The sequence below is a fragment of the Pseudopipra pipra genome, chromosome 4 (genome assembly GCF_036250125.1).
Source record: "Pseudopipra pipra isolate bDixPip1 chromosome 4, bDixPip1.hap1, whole genome shotgun sequence".
In the NCBI taxonomy this organism is placed as follows: domain Eukaryota; kingdom Metazoa; phylum Chordata; class Aves; order Passeriformes; family Pipridae; genus Pseudopipra; species Pseudopipra pipra.
Genome location: NC_087552.1, coordinates 897787 through 917053, shown reverse-complemented (window position 1 = coordinate 917053; position 19267 = coordinate 897787). Strand labels below are relative to the sequence as shown.

At 51.3% G+C, this 19267-nt stretch overlaps 1 protein-coding gene across 6 annotated transcripts in view; it reads right to left on the bottom strand.

The window, feature by feature from the left end:
• Positions 1 to 2309: 2309 nt before the first annotated feature.
• Positions 2310 to 19267, bottom strand: part of EREG (epiregulin) — a 33531-nt gene continuing 16573 nt past the window's right edge. The window contains exons 1-5 of one of the 6 annotated variants that reach the window (XM_064651341.1): positions 18138 to 18652; positions 12833 to 12916; positions 12563 to 12686; positions 11874 to 12020; positions 2310 to 3926 (exon numbers count right to left, since the gene is read on the bottom strand). In XM_064651341.1, coding sequence (XP_064507411.1) covers positions 3746 to 3926; positions 11874 to 12020; positions 12563 to 12686; positions 12833 to 12916; positions 18138 to 18183 — 582 coding nt within the window. In that variant the 5' untranslated portion in view covers positions 18184 to 18652 and the 3' untranslated portion in view covers positions 2310 to 3745. The other 5 variants (XM_064651339.1, XR_010429755.1, XM_064651342.1 and 2 more) reach the window with 5 other exon arrangements.

Genomic DNA, 19267 nt, shown 5'->3' with positions numbered 1-19267 from the left:
GCCCATGTTTGGGGAATAGGGGGTGGCCAGAACACAGCCATCCCATCCCCAGCCATGCCATGGCGACCCAGGGTGTAGGCAGGGATTTGTGGAGGCGAAGTGACATCGATGCTGACAGCTGCTGGGCCTGGTGGAGTGCGCTTGGACATCGTGTCTTCCAGGAGGTCCGAGTGCCAACTGGGATCTTATTATTCACTCTCTTTACTTTTGATAAAACCCCTGAGAAATGCGTGAAGGGAAAGGAAGTATCTTAAATACCATCCCATTAATTTTCTTAACTGACATCAAATGTTTATTTTGCCAGGGCGGGCACAGCTGACCTGGTGTTTGAACATGAGTTATCCTTTCTCATCCATCCAGCTGAGAACAGGTGGAAAAGGGTAATGACTCAAACCAGAGTGGTGTCTGTCTGGGCAGCTCACCAGACTTTCACTTCACTTGTGAGCTGCAGACACCACTATCTTTTGCTATCAGCAGCTCCCTCACAGGCAGCAAGGGAGCTTTGAAGTGAGGCATGTGTGACTCTGGTTCCTGCTAATGTAAATCAAGATTGCTGTAATAGAGAGCATGTTAGTGTGTAGCCGAAGTGTTGGGGAGGAAGGGAGGGAAAGGCCTGGATATTGCTTTTCTGGAAATCATTAGAGTTTGTCAGTCTCTGAGACATGCAGGTGTCCAGGTGGCTGTGCCTCCTTGCCGAGAAAGCCCTCAGCAAATAATTATTTTTTAGGATGGTGACATTCTCCCTGTGCTCCACTCCTTCCCCAGAGACTTAAGCTGAAGCAGGAATTGCATGAGCAATCCCAGAAAGGGAATAATCTGTGCACTGTTCCCCCTGGGGAAGCCTGACTGGTACCACAGTGTTTACAGTCTCTCTGCATCTGCCTGCAAAATCTTCTGGAGCATGTCTAAGGAGAAAAAACAAAAGGAGCAGAATCTGCTGATCCCATGGTGCCAAGATCTAGAATTTTCTCTCATTTATATCAACACAACTGAAAAAACAGTCCCTCATGAAAAACTAAGGCGTATCTTCTCAGCCAGCATCAACTCCAGTGGCCACCAGCATCCCTGCCTCATCTAATGAAACACACAGCAGTGCCAAGGAGTGTGATGCTACTGAATCACAGCAGTGGGACTTACACTCACTTTCCACAGGCCTTCCTGGGTGGCAGGCAGTGGGGAGCAGAGCCCCATCATTTGCAGAGTACCCCGGGCCGTGTCGTGGCTCCTGTTGTTGCCTCTCACTGGCGCTAGGCACACCTCTGCAGGACATGCCAGCCTCGGCTTTGCTTCAGGGGTGTGGAACGTGCTGCGAGCCTGCCCAGGACAGCAGTCCTGACACGTGCTAGGAGGATTTTTGGGAAGTTGTCTGCTGTTAGCACAGTGCCCTGGGCCTCTACTGCTCTATTCTCCACACAGCACCAAGCAGGTCTCGTTTGACCAAGCACATCCTCCACAGCTCGCCCACTCGTTTTTGTGCAACAGCTCAATCTGCAAATGCTTGGGGCAGATCCTGACCCCAGCAGTAATTTTAAGGGCCTGAAGCCAGGAGCCGGGTGAAGCAATACTGGATTTACACTAGAATGGGGAGCTGTCCCTCAGCTAACAATCTCCTCTAAAATAGCACGTTCTGCCATGCTGCAGAGCACTGAAAATCGCTGCCCTTTCTTCTGCTTCCTCGGGCAATTCACAGGAACTTCCCCCAGGACTCTCTGGCAAGGATGGGCTCATGGCCTTCCCCACGTGCACCCCAAGGTAGGCTCCCCACAGCACCCCAGTGCAAATCCACCCTCCTGACCCCACTGGGCAGAAAGGGGAAGGTGCTTTAGACAGGAGCCCTTAAGGAAACCAAGGCCCGAGCTCAGCTGCCGTAGTCAGTGCCTTTACACCAATTTACCAGGCAACATTACTGTGGCCCTTACCTCCAATACAACAGTGTTTCACCTGCACGGCACATTATTTGATATATTCAGCTTACCACATCATTGTTGGATGGGCAAAATCATCAGGTCATCACTCTTCTGGGTAACATTTCCAGGATTGCAGCCCAGCATGGTCCCTAGCAGAGGAGAGCACCCAGCTCATCACATCCCAAAGGTGTATGGAGCCACTGTGTAATTATGCAAGTGCTTCAAAAGTCCTCATTCTAAAAAGAGGAGAAAAAAATGTTTAAATGTGGAGCTGTGCTTGAGATAGCAAAAGCTGCTGTTCATTGAGTTTGGAGATCTCCCAGCTCAGTCCCAGAATGCACTGACTTTAGAGCAGGTGTAGTTACGTGGGTAGTGTGGCTGCTGGAAAAATGATGCTCACAGTTGGGAAAACAGGGGTTTTTTTATCTCTAGTGTTTTACAGAGCCGGAGTGGAAATCTTAAAATTAAAAAAACCCTCCCCAAAACAAAATGCCACTGCAGTGGGGTAGAGATGGAGTGGCAACAATCTGGGGGGTACCTTTAAAGCTCTTGACGGTGAAAGTCTGGCGGACCTAAAGCACGTTGGTGTCGCTGGAAGTTGCAGCGGGTGGTCTGACTGAGCTTGTCTCACACCCCTCTCCTCATCTTGGGGGCTGGGGAATGAAGCCACCTCGGAGATGTCTATCACAGCCCATTTGACAACACAGAGCATGTGAGCAAATGATACAGCACTGCCCGTTCCGAGGGAGTGCGGCCTCACAGGAGGCCTGGGAGCACGTGACAGAATCAGCATGATGTTCTCCTTCTCTGTTGCATGTGATTTCCAAAGTGTCCAGAGTAGCAGAGAAATAAAGGACATGTGAGGAATATTTGGGAATTTTCTCCTGGAAATGCAGCCTAAGTCTTACCTTTTTGCTTTAAAATCTTCCCAGCGCCTTCCCATAGGTGCATCAGGTGGTGAATTTTCTTTACCTATTTGAAGTCATTTGGTATGTGAAGAAAGAATGAATCACAGGAGAAGCCTACAGCAATTAGTAATTCCTTTCCTCTCACCTTTGCCAGAGCCAGGTTTTTTCCCTAGAACAAAGCCCAGGCAAGGTTTCCTACGCACAACAGTGATTACGTAGATCACTCAGGATTTTGTTTTTTTCACAGGCCATGAGCAAGCAAAGAAGCTCAGGAGAACACTCCATTTCACAGGCATGTTTGTTATGCTTCCTTGGAAATCCCATTGTTTGTTGGTGGTGCCTGCTTTTGGCTACCAAGAGCTGTGCCCTCGTGACATCTGGCTGCCTTGAACTGCACCAGGGTGCCAGCGAAGAGGCGTGAAATTTGGGAAACCAGAGAAGTGCTGCTGGAATCAGTCAGTCCTGGCAGCTGGAGCGCTCATGTCAGTGTGCTGAAGCAGGATCAGTGAGGGCTTTGTGAACTGCTTCCATCCCTCAGTGGAACCTGTGTCCCCTGTTCCCTCCGTGTCACATGTCCCTGCGGGGCTGCAGCGCGGGGCCAGCACGTTCCCAGGACAGGACTGCTGAGACACACCGTGTGAGTAAGGGCTCGTTTGCATAAGGATTGCACACTCATGCTGAGAAGGAGGCTCCCTGGGCACAGCCTCATTTCCTCCTGTAGGTAGGTCTGCCTTCATGTAGGAAAAACCCTGTTCTTGAAGTCCTTGGACAGGACCCAGTTCACAGCGGCACGCCGCGATGCCGCCCTGGCAGCTTTGGGTTCAGCCAAGCCTTACAGCACACTCTGCCCCCCTGCAGCAAACCCGCTCTCTGCTTTGAGGTGGACTCAGGTATCCCACTCCCAGAGCTGTGCTCTGCTGACAAGAGGTCTCATCCCCTCCTAAAATGTTTCGCAGCATCACTGATGCACCAGAGTTCGCACAGATCTGCTCCTTGTGGGTTCCACCCAGGAGGTTTCAGCAGGAGCACAAGTCTGCTTCCAAGAGGGAGAGGAACCTGGAGGTATGAAGTGCAGGGCTGAGAGCTCAGGCTGCCTGGAACCGACATGTTTCTGTGTAAAAGAAAAAAAAAAGCCATAGTGTTTGACTACAGTTAAATTATTCTAGGATTTAAAGACATATTGTCTAAACATGCATGATATAGGCCATTAAGCATTGCAGCCACACCACAGAGCCATTTTTCCCTCCCATTAGCAGAGTGGTGGCAAATAAAATGAAAAGCACTTAAAAGAAGAGCTGAGATGAAACAAAAAGCACAAGACTGTGTACAGAAATTCAGAAATGGCCATACAGTGACAATTCAGGAGTCTTATTTCAAGTATCCTGACCCCTGTGAATGCCAAATTCTTCATTTCACAGGTGCTATGTGCTACACACCAAGCCACAGGGTAAGTAAACACATTAAACGTTTAGGAAGAAACTGAAGGGAGGAGAGCCGAGGCTGCTCGGGGCCCTCCTGACCTACAATAACAACTGGTCTCACACTCAACTTTAAGATGCCTCTGCAAAAGCAGTTCCTCCGTGGGCTCTGCCCCAGCCCCGCTGCCGGAGGCAGGGGAGTCCAACAGGTAAAGCATCAGTTCAGAAGCAAACACAGGGGAGGCCAAGGCACAGCGTTCTGTGACACGGGCTCGCACCCCACGCCGGGAGAGCCACAGACTGCATTTCCTTGCCACCCACGAGTGCCAAATCACCGCCAGGGCAGTCAGAGACCTTCCCATGCCGGGTGTCCGTCGGTGGGCTCGGTGCGTCAGGGCTGAGGTCATTGCCAAAACCCTGGGAGGGCACGGTGACTCTTGCATTCTCAGACCATGAGCCTGAGCAGCTCGTTCAGAAGTTGATGAATTTGCAGGAAGGGCGGCTGTGGGGTGAATAAAATCTGTGACAGAGCCTGGCAGGGCTTCCAGCCTCTGCCGACAGCAGGTCGAGCTCAGGGCACCCGTGGCGGCGAGAGATGGGGCTGACAAAAGGCCCTTGGTGGCTGCACAGCTCTGACAGCTGCTGATCACCTTTGGCTTGCAAAGAAAGCAAAACATTGCCATACATATCGGGAAACTGAGCCTTGCAGTAGTGATTAATCACTCCAAGGACAGGTGAGAACCCTCCAGAGAAGCTGTGCATTTCAGATCAGTACTGACCAAAGCCATGTGGCTGCCCCTCTGGGAAGCCTGGCTTTCCAGCTCCCATTTCTAATCCAAAAGAGGGCGTTATGCCAAAAATATGATTATTTTATCCATATTGTGCTTGGCAGTGCTCCAAATTTTGCATTAAGAAAATGCTGAAAGCCTCAATTTCCACTTTTTTGGATGCATACAAAAAAATCTCAGTATTCCTAAGCTCAGAAATGTTCTGTGCCATTCTCAGGATGAGAACAAAGCGCTGCTTTATCGCAGCTTTTCCAAGCTAAGTCCTCATGGCATGTCATGGACATGGCAAGGAGGCTGTGCCCCCCCCTCCCCTATCCCGACACCCAAGTCTCACGCATGCCAATGTGGGATGACACTCTGGATGTCTCACGCCAAGATCCGGGGATGTGGAGGTGTAATCTTCCAGGCGGCCGCTAGATGGGAACGAAACCAGCGCTAGGAATGTCAAGGGGCGCCAAACGGAATAGGGACACCAGCTGAAGGACAGACTTCCCCCCCCCCACCTCATGCTTAATATGAATTCATTGGAACAAAACAACCTGGGTGAGTTGGAAAAAAAAAAACTAACAAGTTTTGACCAGTGGTGAAACAATAGAAATGAAATATCCCAGTTCAGCTATCACAGCAGAAAGCAGAACTTAATAAATAGGTGAATATGTTGGGAGCAGAAATGACCCAAGTCAGATTCCTAGTCTGATTTCTGATATTTGCCTTTCCTCCTTTAAATGCTCCCATCTCCTGCTAAGGTTTCCACCGGGGCTGGGTGGACTGACCCCAAATGAGCTCCAGATTTTTGGGAGACCGTAGGTGCACTGATTTTGTGAGGTACTGGGTTCTGCTTCCTCCTGACTTCACTACTGTGTCCTTTTTACAGTCAAAAGTCTCTCACTATCTCTTCTTTCCCTCGTCTAAACCCTATTCTTCCCTGATTTTCCATCTGCTTCTTAGAACTCCTCAGCCTGCTTTCCACTGTCCCCCTTTCAGCAGCGACCTGCAGGCTTATTCCCTGTTGCTGTTGCTGATGGATATGCACTTCCATTCCAGATGGATATGCACTTCCACCAGCCAGTCTTCTCTCCTGAAGTTAACCCCTATTTCCCTGCCTGTACCACACAAATGACAGCTGCTCTGGGAGAGGCAGCTGAACTGGCTCCTCTTCCTTATCCCTGTGGCTTCTCCAACTTCCTCGACTTCCCGTTATAATGAAGGGCATTGACAACCAGCCCGACAAACCAGAATGGAAAAAGCCACTGTCCCAGGGCCATTGGGGACCGCTGACAACTGTCCATGGACAAATGGGGCTTCCCAGCTGGGGCTGGTGCCTGTTCACTCTTGCATCTCATCTCCTAAATCCCAACTGGCTTTTCCTATCAGGAGGCTGATGCCCTCTGGGGACTGGGTCAGAAGGATCAGTCTGGCACCCATCAGGGTAGGGCACGGAGATTTCTCGATATTTTTTTGATCAGTTGTCTTAATCTCCAACTTTGCTGGGAAATCTTTTAATCATATAGGATGGAATTATATAATGGGAGCGTTGGAGCAATTTAAAATAATGATGACTATCTGTGCAAGACCGAACTTCTACATTTACTGATGAAACACCTTCCATCTGTCCTTCCTTACATCTGTCCTCTCTTCCCTCCTTTCTGTCCATTAGTCCACCCATCCATCCACCCTTTCTTCAGCACAGACACAAAGGGTGACTGCTACTGACCCAGGTCAGATATGCAATGAGTACATGATCTGTAAGTCTCTCCAGCCCACTTAAGCTCCTCTCTCTCCTCCCTGAGCCCCATTCCTGCCCTTCGCAGAGGCAGCCCCGGGACGAGGTGCCAGATGCACCGTGCAATCCCAGGCTTGCCTTGGCGGGGACGAGGGCCAGTTGTCCAAATGTCCTCCACCTCTGTGACGTAACCCAGGGCTGTCACCAAGGCTTCCTGCAGCTCCTGGCACACTTGTGACAGGACCGGCTGACACAGCCTGAGGAAACCCGCTGAGGGGGACACATGACTCACAAAGGGCTGGGGTTGCCCAACACAGTGAGGCATGAAAAGACAGCAGGCCTCTGGAGAGAGGAAGGTCAACTCCAAGCTAACTGCACTGCTGTGGGCATCTGTTCCCTGGGCTGCAGCTGCACAGTCTGCTGCAGGGCTGTTGCTTTTAACCCCTGTGGCAGCCACAAAAAGGGCTCTGGAAAGAGCAGTTTCAGGTTTGGTAACTGGGCACACCACTGACGCTGAAAAAGCTTTTCCCTCAAGAAATGATGAGGTGATGGATGGCTTGAGTTGCTGGGACTACTCACTCTCTGCAGTTCTGTGGCTGGCGGCTGCTTTTGGAAAGGTTTTTCTTCTAATGCCCTCCTAAAACTAGTCAGCCACGTAGTGACCGGGGGAAACATCGACCCCAGTGATGTGTGCACAAAAGCAGAGCATTTCAGAGGGTTTACAGCAAGCCTTATTTCAAACCCTTCCACAGAGCACCAGGGAGGAGTTGTTGCTGCTGCTTTCTAGGTCAGATAGCCCCAGGCCTGAAAACAAGCATCAGATGGCCTTTGCCTGAATCCCAGAAGGCTGGAACAGGTTTTAGATAAAATATACAGAGTTGTGGGCAAGAACTCCAGGGTGGGGTTACCCAGAGGGCAAGCCTGGGATGGGCTAGGTTTGGAAAGGATAGGGAGACGTCCAATGGAGCATTGCTGCAGCTATGGGAGCTGTGGCTGCTCAGTCCTCCAGAGAGCTGCCAGCACAAGTGTCTGAGGGAGAAACCCTGCACAGTGACACACTGGTGGCCCTGAGGACAGGTCATCCACCAGTACGATGACCGGATCATCAGGTGGGCCTCTCCACACCAGTATCTAGTGTCAATCCCTGTCCCCCCCCCCGCCCACTCTGCTGTGAAGCAGTTTGTCCCAGGCAGGGAAGAACTGCCCTGGCAGGAGCCTGTAACACCCGTGCAGGAAGTGAAGCCGTGGGGGAAGGAAGGCTCAGGCAGGGCCACCTGGGAGGCGCAGTACAGGTGCTCTCACTGTGGGGAAGAGGCAGCCCAAGGTGAGTCTGGCAGTGGGTGGTGCAGGAGAGGAAGAGCTGCACCAGAGGGATGGAGGTGGTGCCAGCAGAAACCATGGAAAGAATGAGGGAGGTTCACTCTCAGAGACAAATTATGTGGGGTGTGTCAGCAGGACCCGGCTGTGTGGTTGCTGGACTGGCAGCCTCCGTCCAGCCGGCACAAGCTGTTGAGGTGGCAGGCTGGTATGTGGCCCCAAGCTCTGCAGTTTCTCAATCATGTGCACGAGAGAGAAAAACACAGGTTCTGGAAGGGCTGTTATGGGCTGGGAGTCAGATGAGCAACAGGATAGGTGGAGAAAGCCCAAGCCAAACCAAGACAGTCAGCTAAATGCTAAGACAGATAGAAAAAACAAACAAATCCTGCACAGACCTGAAAGTGGACTATTCCTCTTAAATGTGCCTGAGCCAAAGAGTTAAAGGCATGATAAGCACCAGAGTGCTGTTACTGCAATTGAAACCTTCTGTGAGAGCAGCAGGGGGCACGGGGACCCGAGTGCTGCAGCAGAAAGGTGCATCTTCAGCTCTGCTCCCCTTTTGGGATGCTCCTGCCAAGGGGACAGGCAGATAGGGCAGCACGTGGGGACCAGACCTCTGGGCTGAGTCTCTCTGGGAGCCCAGGAAAAGCTTCTGGAGGATGAAGAGGGACCGGCCAGAGCAGTTCACAGACTGGTAGGGAGGCCTGAGGGGGAAACAGAGATGTGTCACCACAAATCCTAACTGGGTCACAGCAAGAATGGAAGGAGGCTCCAAGAATCGATTTTTGGCCCATCTTCCCACTGGGAAAGGCTGCACTAACAATGAGGCTGTGGCTGAGGTTGCCATTAGCTGTCACCCGTAACCCAGCAGAACAGGTTCCTGTGTCCCAACTGGATTACAGGAGAAGGAGAGAGGAAGTGAAAAGCTGAAGAGCAGCTAGGAAGGGCCCTGTGACACAGAGTTAATCCAGTTAACTGGGAATGACCAATGATCCCCTTCTAATTCGATGCTCAAGGGAGACACGAAGGTCCAGGCAGACTAGGGAAAAATTTGTACCAACCAAACCCATCTTAACCATCGACTGCTCCACACTGAGGGCCGGGCAAGGACTGGTCTGTGGCAGTGCCAGTGCTGAGAGTCTGAGTTATCTCAGAAGGTGGCAGAAGGTAGCCACAGGCTACCTGCACAGATCCAGCATGGTGAGCATAATCCCTACAGGATAACCCACTGTTGCACAAGTCAAGAGATCACAGCTCTCACACCCACAAACTCCCAACAATGCAGGCCGACCGGGAATGACGTAAAGGTTGGGCTTTTTCTCACATCTTCTGAAAGTGTGAGAAGTGATGGGATTAGCAAGGATGATTCAGGTGCTGCAGGAATCCTTCCTGTTCACTGGGAGCCACACATGGGGTGTAGCTGAACCCAGCAGGTTATTCTATCAATATTTCAGGCCAACAAGATATCTGCATTATGCCCAAACTCAAAACCTTTCCTTGCTCTCCTCCCACCTGCAGGATGGACAGTGTGGCAGAAACAGTGTGGGGAGGACTTGTGTCCTGGTTCTGAGGCAGATTTCCTTCTGTAGCTACACTCACACTCTGAGCAGCCACAGGTTAGTGCGTTCAGCTGCCCAGATCCACTTGTGCTGCTGTGTCCCTGCTGCAATCTAAAACATAACAAGCACAACCTTCCTGAGGGTATGGCCTGGCATCTGTGCTGCTGTCACACAGTACCTGTTGGATAGGCTGCACTAGGAGCTGTGTTTTAAGACTTCCTACAATTATGCCAGCTGAAAGCTGTTCGTTGGAACTAAGGTGCATTGATATATATTATTAACAATACTGTGGTTTCTCTCTCCAAAAATAACTGCTGGGGTTTCAAAGATCCTGCTCAGTCAAGCCCCGTCAAGTTTCGCTCTAAGATCATTGAGTCCAAGCATTAATCCAGCACAGCCAAGGCCACAACTAAGCCATGTCCCCAAGTGCCACATCTACATGTTTGTTAAATCCCCCCAGGGGTGGTGACTCCACCACTGCCTGGGCAGCTGTGCCAGGCCTGGACAGCCCTTTCTGGAAGTTTTCCCAGTGTCCAACTTGAACCTCACCTTGTGCAACTTGAGGCCTTTTCCTCTTGTCCTGTCCCTTGTTCCCTGGGAGCAGAGCCTGACCCCCCTCAGGCTCCATCCTCCTGTCAGGGAGTTAGAGACAACCAGAAGGTCCTCCCTGAGCCTCCTTTTTCCCAGGCTGAGCCTCCCCAGCTCCCTCAGCTGCTCCTGGTGCTCCAGCTACTTCCTCAGCTCTGTTCCTATCTCTGGACATGCTCCAGTGCCTGAATGTCTTTCTTTTAGGGCCCAAAACTGAACACAGGATGCGGTGACAAAGATATGAACCAGGACTGGCCCCAGGACTGAGCCCTGGGGAACCAGTTTCTACCAGCTGGAGGTGACTCCACTGACCCATCGTCCTTTCAATGCAGCAGATATTTTGACTTTGTCTAAACTTTTATTTCAAGGAATACAATTGCTTTGAGTATATTCACAAGAATAAATATAAAATTCTTCTCTCCAGAGCAAGAAGACGAGTTTTTATAAAAATATATCTCTATCCCACAGAACCACTTACGTGGGGTTTCCTTTAGGAAATATTATTTAATAAAAAAATAAAACACTGCAAATAAAATGCTTGACCTATACAGATTGAATCACCAAACAATTGAAATTTTTTTAAGGTTATAAATATAGTAAATATTATTAATAAAAATAATATTTAAATAGATGGGAAGCCACTGAGTCCATCCAGATGAAGGGAACACTGCAGGAAGTCACCATTTCTCCTATAGGGCACCAACTTCCTTGTATTCACTGGCGTTTGGTTGTCTCCTCTTGTTTCGGTACCTGGAGCAGAGGAGAGAAATGTGAGTTTTGGAAAGACGGTTGTTCCAAATGGCTTTTTGGGGAGTGAAGGGAAGGAAGGGAAAAAAAAGCTGTATGACCTTCTAAAGTTTGTTTTAAATCTCTCCTCCTTTAAATCTCTAGCTCCTGGGCTCTGTCTGTGCTCATTTCCAGGTCTGAGATCACTCGCGTGCAGTCTCCTTTCTCAGCTCTTCACTGAAAATTCCACATCTGCCTTAAAGTCTTCCTGTGGGTAAGTAGGTCTGTCTTTGAGAAATCCTGCTGGTTACCATCTAGCTATCAGATCTGGGAAGCTGAGCTCTCCCTCCGGAGTTGTTCCACCTCCTCAGCACTCTGGCAGCTGCTTACTGTAATTTTTAGCCTGGAGAATGATTCCTGCTGCTTGTGGGTCTGTTCATGGAGAAGACTACTGTCCCCCATGGTAAAGCTGACAAGGCAGTGCTCATGATATCACAGGCACGGCAATAACATGGCAGATAACGAATTAGCAAGTAGTAATCCAGCTGTTCTCCATTTCCTGATGACTGGGGAAATGGCACTACCAATAAAAGAACCAGAACTCTCCTATTCCCTCTCTGCTCACTCCTTGACCTCAACACACCCTCTAAGCCAGACATGTTTATATAGTCCTTATATAGACAAGCTACATAGTCCTGTGCTGGGGTGAAAAGGCACCTGGGAGTGCTGCAGCCTGGCCTGCAATTTGGGTTATGCCACGCTGTCAGCACACTTCCTTCCCTGAGCACTTCTGGTGCAGGCCAGCAGGTCTGTACATCAAACCGAACCCGTGCACTCGAGGCAGTGCTGTGTGCCAGGCTGTCCACAGGTACTCCGAGGGTGCCTGGCAACACCTGCAGCCAGCTCACCTTCCTGAGCCACCGAGGACACCTGTCTTACCTCCTGTAGATGTAGTAGCTCGCAAGGGAGATGGCGGCGACGAAGAGCAGAACCACGATAACCGTCAGTGCCACGTACTCCTTGCTGAGGGGCTGCCGGACCAGCTCCGAGTGCACACACCGCACTCCAGAGAACCCCACGTCACACCTGGAATGAGAGACACGGAACTAGAGACACGCCTGGGGGGCTCCACTGCAGCACGGACTGTGCTGAAATGCTGGCCTGCTGTTTCCTCAGGGATAAGCCATTTGAACTGATGTATGGGCCTAGAAAGGGTTGCAAATTCTTCAGGTAAACAAGGATTACCCTTAGAAATGCCTTTAGGCATAAAAAGGTCTTTATTTTGTAGGGTGGATCAAAGGGGAGACCCTTGGTGCTGTGCCTGAGATCTGGATCTCACACTACTATAAATACAGATGGACAGGGAAGCACATCAGAACAAGTGTCCCGAGTTGGGTTGGTGATTAATTTCTGGTGCCTGAGACTCTCACACACAGAGATTTCACTGGAGGCAGCACATGTGCTTAACACTTGCCTAAATGCAGCTGAGGTGCAGTATAGATGTACTGCTCCTCTTCAAGTTCTTGTGAGCCTTTAATACTTGGCTGGCTGAGTATTCCAGCTGAGTGCCAGCAGCAGTGAGATCCAAGTTCACCTCCAAGCCCACCCACACAGGGCCCTGTCCACACCTGCAGTAGTGCTCATCCAAGTCCACGATGTACACGCACTGCCCATGGAAGCAGTAGTCCTTCATTTCAGGCTTGCATCTCGTTATCCCCACTTGGGCCACACGTGGGCTGTTCTCTGTCTGGACTGCAAAGAGATTTCATTAGCACCTCAGGAGGTGGGCAATGTTGCTTAGCAGAAGGGTGATTTCCAAGGGCACCTCAGTGAGGCTGCCAGCCCAGGGAAGATGGGAAGCAGAGATCTGTTGTTAGGAAGAGCTGTACAGTACTTACTGAGCGCTGTGGTGCAGTTCTCCATTTCACCAGGCCCACATAACGGGATCACTGTTGTGCCCAGGGCTGCCTGCAATAGGTAACCTGTGAGAGAATAAAAACAACAGTCAAAACTAGATGCATTTCGAGTTAAGCATTTAAACTGCTGCATTTATTAATATAAGAAGGACAGAAACTTTTTATCCTAGTAGGAAAAAACCAGTGTTGTAAGCTGACAAAATACAGGTCTGAGTAAGGCATATAAGGCAGCCCAAAGACACATCTCTGAAATACAAACTTTTGATGCAGAACAGAGATCAGATAGAAACCTGGTGTCTATGATCACCTCTCACCCACACACTGAGTGAACCTGGGCAGGAACAGGCTTGGAGAGATTACGCAGGAGGGCAGGAATTGGGCCATTTGATGATTATGTTAGGTTTCTGACTGGCCTGGCATGGCACCTGTGCAAGGGACACAGCCAGAGTTCCACAATTAGGCCCGACAATCCAGCATTCATCATAGCAGTTCTTTCACTGATAAAAATCAAGATATCCTTGAGTCACAGCAGTCCACAGGAAGAGAATTTCTGAGGAGTCTGCAAGTCAGTGCAGCTGGTGACTCAGCACACCCCACCACTGGCTTCAGAGATCACAAACTGCTTGAAGCAGGCTTAACTCAAAATCTGCTCTTTCCCATGAAAGAGCTCCCTCAGCTCTGTCCTTGCTGTAGGCAGCTGAAGGGCTGGACAGTTCCTGCACTAAGACCCACCCTTTCTGGGCCCTGGGCCACTGTTACTTATCTCAGCAGAACCCCAGAAGAAACAAGCACAGCTTTCAGGAATTCCATTAGTTAAATGGACATTTTCAAACAGGATTTGAAGGCCAGCACAAGTACTCACAAGCATCATGGCCTGCCCATGAGGAACAGTGAATGTCTGCCCCAGCTGGCCATGAAATCCACTTGGTTAACATCCCTGCTGTGGTCACAAATTAACCTGCTCATGAACTGCTTAGTCATCAGCCCCATTCCACGGAAGTCTGTAATTTGTGTCTTTGGGCTGTTTGCCTCTATTAACTTGTCAGGTCATGCATGTCTAATGGAGGGAGTGTGCCTCCATAATTTCTTGATCGCTCTAATTCAACTCCAGTTATTAGAAAGTTTCATTACATCTCAGGGTTAAATCTAGCAGTGGTGATTTATGGATTTCCGGCAGCTCATCTATTTCTGGGTGATCAGTAGGCTTCCTTTATCCTTCATTCCAGCTACACACGAGGACAGCAGGAATATCTAAGAGGGACAGGGGTTTTTCCCCTGCTTGAGTTTTTAAAACCACCATTCCTTGCAAAGCTAAGAAGCCAGGTTTCCATCAAGTTTTAGATGGGGCTCTCCCCCCCAGGGCCACAGCCATGGTATCAGATCCATGATGCTGGCAGCTGCACAAGCTGGAGACTCCTGTGCCTGCCGGCGTGACTCAGCAGGACCTGCCTTTCACTCCAATAGGGCAGGACGTGCAAGTTTACTTTCAGGGTGGGATTTTCTTTTAAAGCAGCGCTGTGCTCAGTGCAGATTTCCTCAGAGGCAGCAGTTTAACGTTTCTGTAAGGCCAGTTTGAGTTGCCACAACAGAAAGTTCAAGAGTTTGAAAGAAGAGGCCATCAGCTGACAGATGCTGGCAGCTCAGTTACTGCCAGAATGGCAGACTGAGCTCCAGCACGGACCTGGGGTCCCCAAAGATGCTGGGAAAAGATTTACTGAGTCAGTCCTTCTTCCCAGGAACTAGGGGGACATTTCAGGAGTGCTTGACAGCTAAGCTGCTCCTTTGGCAGGGAGAAGCTGTGGCACAGGACAGCTCTGTCCCGTGACAAGGATACATGTCACAGAAAGAGGTAACAACAGTAAAGAGCAGGAGTCAAGGCAAAACATGCCAGAGGTATCCAAGACACCCGCTTGCTAAGCAGATTGATGAAGCCAGCTGAGGATCTCTTCTAGCCTCCACATTTCTGTGTCAGTTTGCATACTCCCTGGACCTGAGCATCACCTGAGCAGCTGATTTTTCATCTGAAGTTCCCAGTTTGAGAGCTACCAGAACCCAGCTTTTGTATTTGAGAAGCTCCAGGTCCATGGAAGAGACAAGTCAGCTCTCCCCCTTGGCTCCAGACGGAAGCCTCACCTTCCAGCTAGAGGAAAGGCCACAACTCAGACACCTGTGAAGGACAAATTAAAAATAACCTCCTCCTCCAACACTGTCCAAAGGTTTGCCCTATCCCAGCCATGCACGGTGAATGACATCCTCCTCCGCCTGAAAGCAGGCACACAGGGCTGGAAAGGCTGGAGCACAGCTGTAGATACTTGCTGACACCCAGCAGTATTTGCTGCTTTTGGGCAAAGTTCTTCCTGCTTTGCACTGCTCTGTTTTGCCCTTTCCCCCATGCACATATTTCTCCTCTGACATCACTGGGAGGATAAGGGATCCGCACACAGCAATGGCAAAGGAGAGCCTTTCCCGGGATATTTATCAAGTGATGTATATCAAACACAGCACCTGGGAGAGGTTATATTTCTATTCCTTTGCTGTTCATTAAGCAAATACAGGGCACAAGATAACAGTAATGAGGTGGTGGATTTTCACGTGTGCCTTGCAGGAACGTGAGTGCTACACGGATTGCTACATCACTGGCATCCAACATCCCGGGTATTCCCACAAGGCTAACACTGACAGTACTTACTGGAACAGGAACAGTGATGCTGCCTGCTTGTCCTTCCACAAGGGAAAAAGAAAATGAGGGACAGAGACCAACTGCCTTTGCTTCCTGCAGCCTCCATCAGAGATGCCCTGCAAGGGCCAGCTGTGAGTTTATCCACTGAAAGCCAGCTGTAATTTCCAGTGGCAGGATGACTGCTAAAAATGAAGGATGCACATGGGAGATACACTAACTACTCTGCAAGATTTATACCCATTTTTGAGGGGAACTGTCAAGTTTCTGAGAGGTCAATCACCACTTCAGCTGGCTTTGCCTGTCACCAGGGTTGCCAGTCTTGTACTAGTTCACCTGAAGAAGAGCCCGTGATGCTACTTCACATTTGGCATCTCTGTGGTCTCTGCCGCAGCGGTAGCACCTACACTCTTCAATGGGTTGCACTTCCAAAGCAATTCCAAGCACAGAGGTGTCCAGGTGACACACACCTGAAGGATCTCAGCCCATTTTAACTGCAGAGTGTATCCCCATCACCGAATTTTGGACATCCAGAGCATGTCTGACTGTCTAAGGCCTTCTTTGTGTAGACTAAGCAGGAAAAATGGACGTTAGCCAGTGTGTCCCACTGGCTTTGTGAGCATCCCTACTACCACTGTCTAACTGCAGAACTGCAGACTCACAGCCATGGATGCCCGGGCCTGGCCACAGCAGCTCTAAGGCAGCCCTGGAAACACCAGTCTGTCATGGGAAGACTATTGCTCCAAAATTGTTACAGGCCCACACGATCATCTTCAACTGTGCCAGGACTTGCCCTTAAGCAGAGATAATGCAGATAATTATGCATTATGTGCACCCAGTCATCCCGGTACTGCTTCCACCCCTGTGGAGACCTACACACCAGTCATCTTACTCACATACTGCCCCTGTGCCTCAGCCACTCTGCTTTCACCGCCCGCATGGGGGCTGAGATCCCTACGCCAGAGAAGCAGAAATCCATTATTGCTTCCAGCCAGGCACATCAGCCCCTAACACTTTCTCCATCTCCAGACTCAGCAACCTTTATGTTCAGCCCACTTGCTGATGGCCAGGCACACGTGACACAGGAAAACGTAAGGTGGGTCTGGAGATCTGAGGTCTGAGCGAGCATTACAGGGACCACAAGGAGACCAGTGCCAAGGTTCCGGCAGCACCTCCCAGAAAAGGCAGAGCCTGGGCTTGGCTCCATCACCACCACGTCAGCACGCGGGTGGCACGGCACCGTGGCTGCTCAGGGGTGAGCAACAGCTCTCTGCCACCGCTGCCTTTCTGCTGCACAGTCACCAAGCCCACGAGAGCCAGGACACAAACCTGACATGGCTGTCACTTCAGTTACAGGCTTCAGCCACTCAGCAGGGAACCTCTTCCAGTCTGGCATAACACCAGCAACAGCCAGCCTTCCCAGGAGCACTGTGCTCTGCTTACACCCCTGCCCTGGGAGGGGAAGGCACTACTTGTTATGATGCCACCTAGCTATGACTAATCTATCCTTTACTATTAGATACTGTGCCTGCCCCGGAAACAAATAAATCCGTATACAGATCCATGAGGACACACCAGTTCCTTCCAGTGACAGTTTTGTGCAAAGCATGGCTGAGTCACAGACTATAAGATGTTTAGCCTGCTGTCCTGGTAAGTGAGATGCTGTGCAGCTGATCCATCAGCTGTTATGGAAACAGCTGCCCAAGATCTAAGACCCAAACTCATGCTGCAGTGGGCTTAGCAGGTGAGGGAAACATCTGTCTCAAAAGAGAAGTCTTGGAACTGAGTCCCTCCATTGACTATGACCTCGGCCCCAACACCACGGCTGTGAGAATATGCTCTGTCCGTAGAGCAAGGTGTGAGTGTGCCAGCCCTCGGTCCTGCCTCACACCTTCACTGCCCACACGGCTCAACTGCCCGACAGGGTCAGCTCCCAGCCGTCACTGCCTGTCACTGCCAGCGCCCTGTGGAGGTGTGTGACAAGGATCAGCTCTTGCATCACAGCACACCCAGGCCCCAGGACTCTCGGTGCTCTAAGGATACACGTGTTCACTTTGGACTTTCAGGTAGCTTATGTCATACAATAGAATTACACGCTCCCGGTGAGGAGGTGGAGAAGTGTCAAGCAGAGGGAGGCCACGACTTGTTTTGTTACCATAAGGAAGTCTCTGCTCCTGTGGGGACTCACCCGCTGAGCTCACTCAGAGCATGGCCTGGGTGAAGGCAGCAGGACCAAGCTATAAACAGGACAGGAAAGGTCAAAGAGAACCGACAGCACTAGGAGAAGAGCTGGGGAGAAAGGGAAAGAACATTCTCCTTCACTCAGTCCCAGAGCACATCCAGGCATCGCCCAAGCAACAAAACATCCCATAACAACACACCATGGAGTGTGTGATCTGCTCCTCAACTCACACAACCTCCCCCGTACACCTGTCACTACCTGTGACTTCACCTCGGAGAGAAACACATCAGCTTCACCTAAAGGAAGCCTGAACTTAACGCTTTGACACAGATTTCCCAGTAGCTTGAGAACGCCCATCCCAGAACGCAGCGCCCGATGCCCGATGCCCTCCCAACCCTGCCCGCGGGAACGGGGACCTCTCCGCTTACCGAGGAAGAGCAGCAGGCTGCGGGCCCGCAGGCAGCCGGCGTCCATCGCCCTCGGTCCCCGGGGAGCAGAGGAGGCGGCAGGAAGGCAGGCGGCGGAGCCAGGAGCGGTGCGGAGCCGGCGGCCGGCCGCATCTTTATGTGCCGGCGGAGAGGCGGGGCCTGCCCGGCCTCCTGTCGCTTCCTGCCCCGCCGCCCCCGACGGGACGGGACGAGACGGGACGGGACTGGCCGCTCCCGCTCCTGTGCCCGCGGGCGATGCCCCGGCGGCAGGCAGGGGGAGCGCCGCGACCCGGCTGCCCCGGTGCTTCGGCGGGGAGGGAAGGGCAGCCCGGGCCCCTCCAGTCGTCGGCTGCTCCCCGGGGACATTCGATATCCCTCGTTCTAGTGAGCATCTCTGCAAATAGTGCTCGGGGCTGTAAAACCACCTGTCCCCTCTGAGCAATCTGGCCAAGGCACTGAGTGCCCGGGACTTCCCAGGGCTGTGGATTCCCACCGCTGATGGCACAGCCTTCCCACCGCTGATGGCACAGCCTTCCCACCGCTGATGGCACTGCTGCCTTTGCCTGCCCTCAGTGCATCCATGCAAAACGTAATGGCACGAGGCTCGGGAGCCAACTGCTGCCCAGATGGGCTCTGCTGGTGCTCCAAGAACCACTGGGCCATTGCACTGCCATGAACATCACTTGTGCCTAAACCAAGGATTGGAAAATGCCTCAGGGTGGGCAGTGGGAAACTTGCTGCCATCCCTAATCTCCCATCTCCTGGCACTTCTGAGGTGACCCTCAGCACATCCGTGGGGCTGCCAAGGAGCTCCGGGGCCAGGGGCAGAAATGGTCTATTAAGTTACAGCACAGGCCCCAGGAATGCCAGCACCTCACCTGGCACCTGGGCTGCCTGCAATGGTCACGAGCTCAGGGGGGGTTTATGCCACGTTTCCCCTCCGGCCTTTGGCCTTGTCACAGCCCAGTAGCATGGGCAGTTCCTGGAAGCAACACATCTTCCAGTTCCCTAAACAGCAGCCAACCAGTTACAGCTACTTCTGAGAAAAATGCAAGTAATCCACTGAAGCCCACGCACTCTCATCACTACATTAGGCAAGGCCTCGTTGGGTGCTTACAGCCCACCATGGA